The 12,934-nt window shown below is 43.3% G+C and overlaps 2 protein-coding genes across 4 annotated transcripts in view; one reads left to right on the forward strand and one right to left on the reverse strand.

Moving 5' to 3' along the window:
* Positions 1–9,316, forward strand: part of BTBD2 (BTB domain containing 2) — a 54,277-nt gene extending 44,961 nt beyond the window's left edge. The window contains exon 12 of the transcript XR_014024629.1: positions 8,956–9,316. The gene's annotated coding sequence lies outside the window, so the exon portion shown is untranslated. The remainder of the gene's footprint in view (positions 1–8,955) is intronic.
* CSNK1G2 (casein kinase 1 gamma 2) overlaps positions 1–12,934 on the reverse strand; it is a 97,328-nt gene that overhangs the window by 22,109 nt on the left and 62,285 nt on the right. For all 3 annotated transcript variants that reach the window (XM_081313943.1, XM_081313944.1, XM_081313942.1), the window contains exons 3-8: positions 8,796–8,836; positions 7,504–7,573; positions 6,457–6,605; positions 4,695–4,929; positions 3,394–3,479; positions 1,379–1,463 (exon numbers count right to left, since the gene is read on the reverse strand). In XM_081313943.1, the coding sequence (XP_081170069.1) occupies positions 1,379–1,463; positions 3,394–3,479; positions 4,695–4,929; positions 6,457–6,605; positions 7,504–7,573; positions 8,796–8,836 (666 nt within the window). The remainder of the gene's footprint in view (positions 1–1,378; positions 1,464–3,393; positions 3,480–4,694; positions 4,930–6,456; positions 6,606–7,503; positions 7,574–8,795; positions 8,837–12,934) is intronic.

Genomic DNA, 12,934 nt, shown 5'->3' on the forward strand with positions numbered 1-12,934 from the left:
CGAATTTAACAGGAGGAAACCTGAAGTTCTAGATGTGGGTAGGAAAACCGATTCTATTACACAAGCTGTATGTGAGCTGCCCATATACTTCTGGATGCAAGTCAAGGTGTTGGTTATTACCTTTAAATCCCTTTATGGCATGAGTCTAGGGCAGAGGTCCCCAACCTTTTGGGCACCAGGGATCGGTGCCATGGAGAAAGGTTTTTCCATGGACCACGGAGGGTATGGTTTTGAATACTGCCTGCATCCCGAGGATGGAGCTTTGCTTATTTGTGCAGCCCGCTTGCTGGCATGCTGCGGACCAGTTCCGGTCCACAAACCGGGAGTTGGGGACACCTGGTCTAGGGTATCTACAGGACTGTCTTTCCCCACTGGGATTGGCCCACCCCATTCATGCTGGAATCCTCCCCATCTCTTTTAGCCTTCAGGAGGAACTTTAAAACCTGGTCATGCCAGCTGACATGGGGTCCTGAAGGAGAAGCTGTTGGCTGGTGGTGGTTGATGCACTAACAGAGAAGGCACACGCCCCCACCTCTCCTCTCCAAACCCTTGTTTTAATTTTTTGCAACTTTAATCTGTTTTCATATTTATAACTGCAGTTATATGTTGTTTTATCCTGATGTAAAGCACCTAGAGTCTCATGAACTGCGAGATGGCCGGCCAATAAATTTGATAATAAAATTAAAATTTTAAGGGCTAAGTATAAGATGGGAGGACATCTGATCTGGCCATCGTACATGTAAAAGGAATCCAGGTGTTCTTGTCAAGCACAGTAAAATGTACACCAGCAGTGAGATGCAGTTGCTAAAAAGGCAAAGTCTACCTTAGGGAACATCTGCTGTATTGGGAGTTTCTAGTTATCCATCAGGCTTAATGTTTCCATTGCTTAGGTAGTCAAAATAGCACTATCCACACCCAAACCAGAAGGGCTTACCAGGATAAACCACCAAGGGTTTAGTAATCCAAAACATTTTAGAAATCCAAACAGGACTGTGCATGTTTAGCAGCCCAAAAAGTTTGCTGACCGTTATTTAAACATGGACGAAAATAATCGAGGGGAGCCGAATGGAACAGAGTATGCTTTCCCCAACTTAATTCCTTGAATTTGCAGCCAGGCCAATGAAAGCTGGCACAGAATATTTTTTAGAAGAAGACGTAATCCACAAGATGGGTGGCATATAAATTTAATAAAATAAAAATAAATAATCAGGCAGAGTTGTGAGCAAAGACAACCTACAATGCAACACTTGACTGCAAACCAAGCTTAACCTTAACCATGGTCCTTTGATATAAACTGCCTCCTCCCTTTTAAATTATCTAACTCTCTCTTCCTGGCAGTGAAACCAGATACTGTCTTTGCGTTGCCGGTGATCCTTACCAGGGAAGCTTTCACACAGCACTTCAACGGGTGTGGCTCTCTTGGTATCGCCAATCTTCTGGTACCGCTCTTTCAGGGTGTCCGCCTAGGAAGAGACACCAAGGGTGGGAAGGAGGAGGAGGAGAGGTGTCAGGTCAGGCTGTAGAAGCCAGGTGTTTCATGGGGAAAGAGTGCCAAGAAAAACGCAACTGTTCTGCAAGACATTGGATAAATTGTGAGGATTGCACAAAACGTGCGCCAGGTATTTATTTGCCAAGCTGGACTAATAACAACAAAAACACATTTACTGCAATTACGTGTTTTTACTGAGGGGTGTACAGATCAGAAAAACACTGTACAATAATAAAATCCCAATAAAAAATCCCATCCCATCCAGTTAACTCACAATTTAGCAACCAAACCAGTAAATAGATATTAATAGCCAAGACAAACAAAAAGACAGGATCCAAAACATGGGTTTTTAAAAGACCTCGCAGTGCAATCAAGCGCCTATAAATTCATCACCGAAACGAGGCAGGGCTTAACCTAGGAATGGTCAACTAAGGACAGAAGGCTGGGTTGACCAAGCAGTAACTCGTTTGTCAGATAAAAGGGTCTTTAACCCCTTTTAAAGACCGTCAAACCTCCTCAAGGAGAAGGGAAGGGATTCCAGAGCTACAGGGTTGGGTGTCTGATAAACAGGAAGCTGGAGACTGCAACCCTGAACCATGGGACAAGAAACCATCAGAGGAGCGTAAGGAACAAGTAGGGTTGTAGAGAGAGAGAAGGCCAAAAATTGGGATATTTGTGAACAAAGGTCTCCGAACAACAGCTTGGGGGTCTGTCCTGCCTAGAGGAGAGCTATGTGATGTAACAAGATATGAGAGGAGTGTAGAAGGATCAGCACAGGGAACAGAGAGAGGAACCAGAAACATCTTCCTGACGATTGTAATTCAGGAAGTCTCAATTGACAGCTGGTCATTTAGTGACCGTTCAAAGTCACGATCCACCTGAGAAAGGGATTTACGATGCAGACCTGCAGTTCTAACCGTCGTCCACCTGCATGGTTATGCGAATGCACTTCGGGTGCTCCACAACACAGTCACATGTGACCATTTACTTCGAGTTTCCAGCAAAACCATGCCCACAGTTAATGACTGTGTTCTTTTAACGACTGCAATGTCCACACTTATAACCACCTCAAAGCATGTCATAAAATGGGGTAGGTCAGCTAACTGGCCCATTTGATGACTGCTTTGACTGTAATGGGCAGGGTCTATTGGGGTCATAGCTTGAGGACTACTTGTACTCTAAATGGAACACAACTAAGGCCTGCACCAATCAAGCCGGTCTCTCTCCTAGTGGAAATCTCTGGATTCAGCAAATGAAAACTGGTGGTTCTTGCTGTAAGAGCAATGAACAGGCACAAAGTCAGATGGCGATCATCATTCAAGAGTCTGAGCTGCAAGTGGAAGAAACTGGGGTGATCCAGGAGCTCTAGACACAAATTGGGGAGATTACACCCGTTCTCTGTTCTGCGTGTCTTGTGGGTGATACCAAGCCAGCTGCGTGAGAGTGGACAACTAACGTTTCCAACTGATTTCAGTCCGTGGCATATGGACCCACCTAACGCACAAGCAACTCTTGGGCCAGTTCCACAACTACACTACAAGGAGAAAATAATCAAAGGAGTACAGATCTGGGATCCTCAGCTTCTTCTTTACAAAGGGAATCATAAATATGTCTAAATTCCTAGCTTACAAGACGCTACCCAGGTAGGATGGAAAACATATGGAACAACTACTAGAATATAAATGGGAGAGTGAAGCCCACTCCCTACTAGCACTGATGATGTCACTTAGTTGGGTAATGAAATATCTGCAGGAAAACAGCCAAGCACAGAGAGCACCCTCATACTGAAGAATGCAATATTCAGAGGGTAAATCCATGCAGTAGAGTAAAAGGAAAAACATGCAAATGCTTAAAAATTCAGTTCATTTAAATTTGCATATTTTTTCCATAGAGATAGGACTCACCTTGAGGCCTTGCCAGGGCAGACTTCCCCGGAGGAAGTACATGAACATGTGACCAAGTGCTTCCAGGTCATCTCTTCGGCTTTGTTCTACACAGATCACAAAAAATCTGAATGAATCAAGAGCATTCTTGCAATTACATTGCTTTAAAAAAATGCTTCTGATTGGGTCTGCATACCACAAACCACCGCAAGGCGGGAAATGATTTGATTGACTTAGTGTACTTTATGAACACCGCATTTGTAAAACATGGTTCAGGGCTTATTCTACGGTGTGAACCCTGCTATTTATGACTATTCAATAAAGCATTGAATGGAGAGCATGATGTAAACCCAGCTAAGATACCCAGTGTAGCAGACCATATATGACTTAATCCTGTCTCACTCCTCTGTGCGTAATAATCACCAGGATAAAGAAGTAAATTATAAACATTCATTGTCATCTATGAAAGAATCCATCCAGATAACCTGCTTCTGACAGTAGAAAACAAAACGATTCAAGGAAACACACACCCTCCAAACAAGGTTTATTCAACAATTCAGCAAGATGTAGAATTCAGAGAGACTGCCCTGACTTCTGGGGGATCCAAACCATGACAGCAAATAGCCTAAACTATTTTCACACAACAGAGGCATATTATGGTTTGTTTGTTTGTTTATATTTTTGCTTGCTGTATGATCCTAGCTAACTGCATGTTATTCAATGAACCATGAATCAAGGACTTCCGAGGTTTAGGACGCGAGTGTTAGACCTCATGTGCACACTTTGTAGCACTGAGTCCTGTAAAGTCTGTATTGTCTCCAGCAGAGACTTTGCACCAGTCATAAATATTTCTACTTATGCTGAGCAGAACACTTCAGCCATAACACCACTACCCTCTGCGATCTCCTTGAAGCTGTTATTTGAGGTTGGCGGATGTGCAAAACTACAAGGACAGTAAGCAGCAAGTAGAGCAGTGAGAAATTAGCAAACATATCGTGCCAGCTCTTGTGCAATCAAGGATTTTCCTCTAGTGCAAAGCCACTTTTTGCTACACAACAGTTCCACGGAAATTTTGAATCAACCTGCAATCAGTTTCAGAGAGAATAAACCACCTCCAAAAACATTAGGGACTGATTCAGTCGTCAAGAGTTCACAGTGACTCAGAGGGGCAGACACAGATACAGACACTAGTTAGGGAAAGCAGCTTTTTAATTTTTTGGTTAAGATGAGATTTATGAGAACTGCCCTTCCCCACAGACACCTATCTTCCATCCCTCTCTCCCCCCTCCCTGGATGCATGTCAGGAGGTGCCCTTTCTTCACCTTTCCCCAGGTGAGTATTGATGCTCATGTACCGCGCCGTCCCCGTCAGACTCTTGTGCTCTCGGTAGGGGATATGTTTTTTGGTCTCTGGGTCAATGTACTCTTTGGCCAGGCCAAAGTCAATTATGTGGATGGTGTGCTGGCGCTTGCTTCCGGGCCTTCCCACCAGGAAGTTTTCTGGCTTTACATCTCTGTAGATCAAGCTTTTGGTGTGAACGTACTCCATCCGTGTAATCTGGGCCGGAAGAGAAGGCAAGGAGGGAAACTCTGATCAGACTATGGTAAAAACTCGACCAAAACATCCCACCTCCTAAGTTCTTTTCCCTAGAACAAACATGTCAAACACAAGGCCCGGGGGCCGGATCCGACCTGCGAAGTGGTTTCATGCGGCCCGCGAAGCCATCCTGGAAACAGTGAGGGAACGGCCCCCACTGAGCTTTCGCTCAGGTTCGCCTGGTGCGTCAGTTGCGGCCCTATCTGGACCGGGATGCCCTGTGTACGGTCACTCATGCGCTTGTGACCTCTCGTCTGGACTACTGCAATGCTCTTTACATGGGGCTTCCCTTGAAGACCAGTCGGAGGCTCCAACTGGTACAGAATGCGGCCGCGAGAGTTGTCTTGGGAGTTTCCCGGTACTCCCATGTTACACCTTTGCTCCGCGAGCTGCATTGGCTACCAGTTGTCTTCCGGGTGAGGTTCAAGGTCTTGGTGATGGTTTTTAAGTCCTTACATGGCATGGGTCCGGAATACCTCGGGGACCACCTGCTGCCGGCGTCGACTCCCCTCCGCCCTGTGCGTTCCCACAGAGAGGGCCTCCTCAGGGTGCCTCCGGTCAGAGAATGCTGGCTGGTGGCCCCCAGGGGGAGGGCCTTCTCTGTGGGTGCTCTGGCATTATGGAACCAACTGCCGGTTGAGCTCTGGATGGCACCGGATCTTCGCTCCTTCCGGCGCAGGTTAAAGACCCATTTATTTGAACAAGCTGGCCTGGCCTGATGGGGGAATGTTAGGGTTTTAATGTTTTTATATTTTGATTGTTTTAATTGGGCAATAATTTAATCCTTTTTTAACTTTTGTATTTCTATTTATATGCCCTGTTCACCGCCCTGAGTCCTTCGGGAGAAGGGCGGTATAAAAATTCAATAAAACTAAACTAAACTAAAACTAAACACTGCCTTGGCCCTGGCCCAGAGACCCTCCTTCTGCCAGAGACCCTCAGATCTGTCCCACTCCTGCCCAGGCCCCCATAGGCACCCTTGATGCGAACGATGTAGAACTGGCCACGCCCACCCAGTAGGCCACACCCACCCTGGCCACACCCACCCGGCCCCCTGAGGGCAACCGCACTGCTGATGCGGCCCTCAATGAAATTGAGTTTGACACCCCTGCCCTAGAACTTTTAATAGCAAAATATAGGTTCATTCAATCTGGTAAGCCAACCGTCAAAAATTAGTACTCTGTAAAAAATTTTTTGAAATTAACCTTTCTCCAAACTCAATAAGGAAACACAAGGCGCTCTGCAGGTTAAAGAGAAAATTCACTTCCGCTGTGTTTTTCTGCTGACTGGCAGGAAAGGAGCTTGACATACGGCACACAAATCAAGGAGGGTAATGAAAGAAGAATTGAGCAGCTTGCTGCCTTGACAGCTGCTCCTTAATTGAGAAAATTCCGGGTTGCTTTAACTGAGCGGGAGGTTTGGGGCTGGACCTAAGTCTTGAAGGTTGCGTGAAGATAGTAGCAAAGGATGTACAAAATGGATGCTCACCAGTTGGATGGCAATCATAAGAACGGTCTTGAGAGTGAATGTCCGGTCACACAAGTCAAAGAGGTCTTCTAGGCTTGGGCCCAGCAGCTCCAAGACCATGGCGTTGTACTTTCCACATGGCCCAAAGTAGTAGACCTGAGGGATTCCTTCTGGAAAGGGTGGAAAAGAAAGTGATGTGATTGCAGAGGGGTGGTTTGGACGAGGTGAACATGGCTCTACAGTTTATTTCTAGATCAGGGGTGTCCAATCTTGGCAACTTTAAGTCTTGTGGACTTCAAGTCCAAGAACTTTGGGAATTGAAGTCCACAAAAGTTAAAGTTGCCACGGTTGAGACTCACTGCACTAGAAGAACATCTGATATTTAACAGAATAACAGAGTTGGAAGGGACCTTGGAGGTCTTCTAGTCCAACCCCCTGCACAAGCAGGAGATCCTATACTATTTCAGACAAATGGTTGTTCAATTGCAGTACCCTAACGTAAGTATTCTGCAGGTCAACACAGATCCTATTTAAAATCCTTTTAATCCTTGAGGAGAGAAAATAAAAAAAATCTTCTCTAAACGTGTATCAGCTTTTCCTTTGAACTGTGTTTTTAACAGATAAAATTTTAAAATATTGTTCACACATAAACAGAGTTCACAGAAGTTTTAAAAATGTAACATGCATCAACTTCTTTAAACACCTGCAGCAGAATCAATACACACACAAAAAATTCATGCGTACCGAGGTGAGTTTTATTAAACTATCAAAGTTTAAAAGGGAAAAAAAGAGCTTCAGAAGTTAGAATGACTACGATAGTGGAGACAGGAGAGGTTAGTAATTAGGTAATCAAACAGGCATATTAAGGAAGCATGTTCCAAGAATTAAACTTCTTACAAACACTTTTAAACAAAGCAACAATTCCTCTGTACTCACCAGGATAAGGAAACTGAAATAAACTTTTTTAAAAAAATCTTTAAAAAAACCTTTTCCAGAAAACTGAGAGAACTTTTTTAAAAAAACAAACCTTTTTCTAGATAGTTCTACAAATTGCTTGCTTTTACTCGCCTGCATTGCCAAGCTGTTTATAGAATCGGTATTCCAAATGCAGCTGAGGAGCTCTGGATTTGATAGGTTCCTAGAAAAAAGAAAAGTTACAAACCCTATAGCCATACATTTGTTAATGACACAAGAGATAATTGCAAACAAACAACAAATGTGAGGCAGTGATTGTGAATGGATTGTCAATGGAGGGGAACTAAGGCTGCAGGCCTACCTGACTGAATGGGACTTGCCTCTAAGCCAGGGGTCTTCAAACGTGGCCCTTTTATGACTTGTGGACTTCAACTCCCAGAATTCCTCAGCCAGCCCTGCTCTAAGTCAATGTTGGCACTGGAGAGGATCAAGGACATCAAGCCAACTCAGCATAGGAGTCATTAAAAGCCCACCCACCATCTTTAGTCTGAACCTCCAATTGCGTAGCAACCACAACTCTCAGAATTCTTTCTAAAAAGCCAAAATGGAAATGCCAGCTAGGCATTTGGGGATGCAGAATCCCAACACTTCTGGAAAGAATGCAATCAGGAAGACTATACGAAAGAAGAGGGGACAAATTGTTAGGAATGGCTATGATAGCAAAACCGAAGAACTAGCCAGATGCTAAGTCTTTCCAGTTAATTACGGGGAGATACACCATTATACTACCAATTTTAGAAGCATAGTCACATCAGTCAGCCTCAGCAAGAACAAGCTTGGAGCCTTGTGGTACTTGAAAGGCGAATTGTTATGAGCTAAACGTTTGTGGCATTTTCATCCAACGAAATGGAGCACAAGGCCCCCAAACCTTTCACTGCTGCTCTCAGCTTCTGAAGTGTCACTGAATTATTTCATTTCTTTTTCAAAGGATTACTTTACAGGTGTCAATCAATATTTCACACTAACTTAAATCAAAGTGACCATTATTGTATACACAGGGTCTCTCACTTTCTGGGGAGAGAAACTGTACTTTCTTTTAACAGATTTGTTGGAGACTAGCTGCTAATTCAGATGATGCTAAGCATGAAAGAGATCAACACCGTGACTCTTTGATAGATTTAGATCCACAGCCCAGGAGCAGGCCACATGCCTGGCCTACAGAAGGATCTAGACCAGGTTGTTCAACTTTGGCAACTTTGAAGACTTGTGGACTTCAACTCCCAGAATTCCCATGCTGGCTGGGGAATTCTGGGAGCTGGAAGCCTACACATCTTAAAGTTGCCAAGGTTGAGAAACACCGATCTTGTTTGTTAGGAATTAATAGGAAGGAAAAAAAAGGACCAACTTCAAAACCCGACAACAATATACGCTAGAAATAAGCTTACCAACTTGATTGCTACATATTCATTTGTGTAGAGGTTCTTCCCTGTAAAATAAGAAAGAGAATTTAAGACAAAGAAGGAAAGAAAAGCAAACATTTCCCATTTGGCATCACACGAGGGAGTTTTATGCAGAAAATATACTAATTTCTGGTTTCTAATTTAGCAGCATACTGGTGAATTGAAAAAGACTGTGTAAGTCATGAACACAAAATCTGCTCATGAAGGACGATTCACTGACCACGAGACAAAAATTAAACAGACAACTCCTGCAAGACAGCCAGAATGCAGTGAATGTCCCCCTTTGGTTGCAAAGTAAAAACTCTCACAAAAGATGAAAAACAACATATTTTTTTTCAGGCAACAATATAGAAGCGGTTTGCCACTGTCTTTTTCAGATGTCCAGTCCAGCCTACAGCCAGACCCTGGGATTTCCCTGCAGTGTCCCCTTCAAGCTAGTCTGACCTTGCTTAGCTTCCGAGACCCTTCCGAGACCCCACAAGGTGCTTCCCCCCAGTTGCAAAACTCAGTGAAAAGAATCTAGCAGAGATAAGAAGGGGGGTTTCTCCTTTTAAGATTCCAGAGGCAGGAAATATCAACCAAACAAAATCACACATGGCTTTCAGAACTGACCGTGATTCAGTTTACTAGCCATTTAAGTGCTGTCTTCTTTTTTTCACCCCAAAAAGGAGGATTATATATTTCCCACATTCATGGTTAAAGGGTAACCAATTTCAAAATATGTCAACAGAGGCACAGGACTTGCTTCATAGAGAGAAAGGAGGACTGTAGGCCAGAAGGCCAGTGTAATATGTGGCCCGCTGGCATCTGTAAAAAATTCAGTTAAATTCAGTATTGCCACACTTTGCTGATGCCAGGAAGAATCGGCTGCCATTATCCTGGCAGACCCTCTGCTGAGCGCCTCCAAGTCTCACTGATGATGCCAGGCCCATCACTGCTGCCAACCATCGGACAACTAACTGGCACACCAGCTATTCCTTTGTGGCCCGCAACTATTTTTAATTTTATGAGTGTAATCCTTTCTCTAAGCTGTGCAGGCCATATGTCGTCAAAGCAAAAACATCCAATGTTAGCAGCGTTGACAGACCATTTATGAATGCAGGTAGCCCAGTTGAAGTCCATGTGCACCAAGGCATTATCCAGCCTATCTGAACTCATTTAGAGTCCCAGTGCTCACCACTACCGTGATAGGGATTCCTCCCATCACAAAGATTTTATTTTCTCCTGGAGTCTTATTACTCTCTATAAATGAGGCTCTTTATTCTGCATCTTACATTCAATGAGACATAGGTAGTCCTTGACTTATGACCACAACCGAGTCCAAACCTTCTGTTAAAACGCAAAAATTCCAACTTCCCAAGGTCAGTTCCCCTAAAAATTGCTGCCAGTTCCACTTTGTCTACTACATCTTCCATATTAGCAAATATGAAATTATTGGTTAATATCTAATTCCACTGAGATTAAATTAGAATCCTCATGACTGGATTTCCAAAAACGATTAAAAGCAAAGGCTGGGCCTCTTGGGAATGAATGGTCACCATGACACTTCGGGTTTAGTGGTGGCTTGTGATTTTAATCAGCTTTTACGTGTTTACTCTGTTTTATGTTATAAAATGCCAGGATGGATGGATGGATGGGAGATAGATAGATAGATAATGGATGGATATATATATATATACAAGTAGTCTTCAACTTGTGACCACAGTTGAAGCCAAAATTTATGTTGTTAAGTGAGACATTTGTTAAGTGAGTTTTGCTCCTTTTCACGACCTTTCTTGCCACAGTTGTTAAGTGAATCATTGCACTTGTTAAGTTTGTAACACGGTTAAGTGAATGTGGCTTCCCCATTGACTTTGCTTGTCAGAAGGTTGCAAAAGGTGATCACAAGACCTCAGGACATTGCAACCATCACAAATATGAGTCAGTTGCCAAGCATCTGAATTTTGATGACGTGACCATGGATATTCGTATGTGGGAAAATGGTCGCAAGTCACTTTTTTCAGTGCCGTTGTAACTTTGAACAGTCATTAAACAATCTGCTGTAAATTGAGGTATGTATGTATGTATGTATGTATGTATGTATGTATGTATGTATATTAAATTTGGATTGCTAACAAAGAATTAAAGGAAGACTGGTATAGCTATTTCAAGCTGCTTTGCTCCCATCAGCCAGCCACACCCTTCTGAGATTCGAACCTGGCCTGCTTGCACACTAGGCAAGCGTATGTACGTATGTACGTACGTATGTATGTATGTATGTATGTATGTATGTATATTAATCTTATAGAAGGGGAGGTGGTGCTGATATGCTCACAATATAACATGCTAAACATGTTGAATGAGAAAGCTGTCGGCAAAACATCAGGGATTTTTTCAAAAATTCAAAAGAGGCAGAACATATTTTGACTCTGTTGGCCTTTCAGGCTTCCTTAAAATTGCTAACGGAGCCTGGCTGTGTGGTTTGCTCTGCATTGTTAAGGAGCTGACTATTTTAACTGGTGTCTTGTACTGCTCCTTTCGCTGGTCTGAATGCTTTTCTTCTTGTTGCTTGGTTAGCCAGCTGGAGTTATTGGATTAAGGATGGGCTGCCATACACAGTTTGCAAAATAAACAAATAAACGAGTCTCACAGGTACGGTTAGATGATTAATGCCCTCATCACTACTACGGCAATCGGTTGTGAGAACATCATCCACCTGTTCAGCCTCAATGGTTGATTGGTGGCAGTCACCGATCACAGCAGGTGGCAGAATCTAACCAACCTTGGCTGCTTTTAGAGAAGCTAAGCAGGACCGGACTTTGTTGGTGTCATTAGACAGAAAGCGCTTGAAAACCCCAGAGCTATAGATGGGGGAGGCAAAAAGCAACCTGTAAGAAAACAATGGGAAGCCATTTCCAAATTGTTTCCAGTAAAACTTCAGCGATATGGATAGGTAGCCACTAGGAGTCAAATCAAACTCAAGGGAGTTTATCATTTTTAGCAGGTTTAGGTAGTCCTCAACTTATGACCACTAGAATTTCTGTTGCTTTGCAAGGTGGTGGCTAAGTGAGTTGCGCCCAATTTTACCACCTTATTTGCCACGGTTGTTAAGCAAATCATTGCAGTTAAGTGAACCCTTGACTTTGCCGGTCAGAAACCATCTGGGACGGTCACAAATGGGGACTTCAGGACCCCTGGATACTGAACCGTCCTAAAAACATGGCAATTACCAAGTGCCAATTTTTTAAAAAAACATATTTTTATTAGTTTTATAGGGTTAAAAAGGAAGGTAGGGAAATAGGGACTTGGGATAGGGTAGGGAAAAGGTTAAGGGTAGGGACTGGGGTTCCCCCCAATGACATTCAATATTTGGCAAACAGCATGTTGTCTGGGTAAATATATATCAATAAAGATAATAAGCCTAACAATAACATTGATTAAATATGATAGATTATCAAGTGCCAAGTGCCAAATTTTGATCCCATGACTGTGGGGATGTTGCAATTGTTCCAAGAAGAAGGACCGGTCGTCACTTTTTTAAAGTGACTTCAACTCCCAGAATTCCTGAGCTCAGCTTGGAAACCTCTCCCTTTCCCCTCAGCACGGCTGGCTCAGGAATTCTGGGAGTTGAAGTCCACGAGTCACAAAAGAGCCAAGGTTGCCTACCCCTGACCTATGCCAAGAATATCTTATTTGTTCACCACCCAGAGTCGCTTGTTCGAGATGGATGGCAATAACAAATAAATCAATTTTGGGTTTTTTTCTTACTTTCACATTTTAACCAATTGGGTCACATGAAGTACAGGTAGTCCTTGACTTACAACTGTTCATTTAGTCACTATTCGAAGTTATGACACTAAAAAAGTGACTTATGACCATTTTTCACATTTACGTCTGTTGCAGAATCCTGATGGACACCTTATCAAAATTCAGATGCTTGGCGACTGACTCATATTTATGATGGTTGCAGTGTCCCAGCACCATGTGGTCACTTTTTGCGACCTTCTGACAAGCAAAGTTAATGGGAAAGCCTGATTCACTTAACAACTGTGTTACTAACTGAACAACTGCAGCGATTTTCTTAAAACTGTGGCAAGAAAAGTCGCAAAATGGGACAAAACTCAACTGTCTCACTTAGCAACAGA

Source organism: Vipera berus (genome assembly GCF_964194415.1).
Source record: "Vipera berus genome assembly, chromosome: 1".
NCBI lineage: Eukaryota > Metazoa > Chordata > Lepidosauria > Squamata > Viperidae > Vipera > Vipera berus.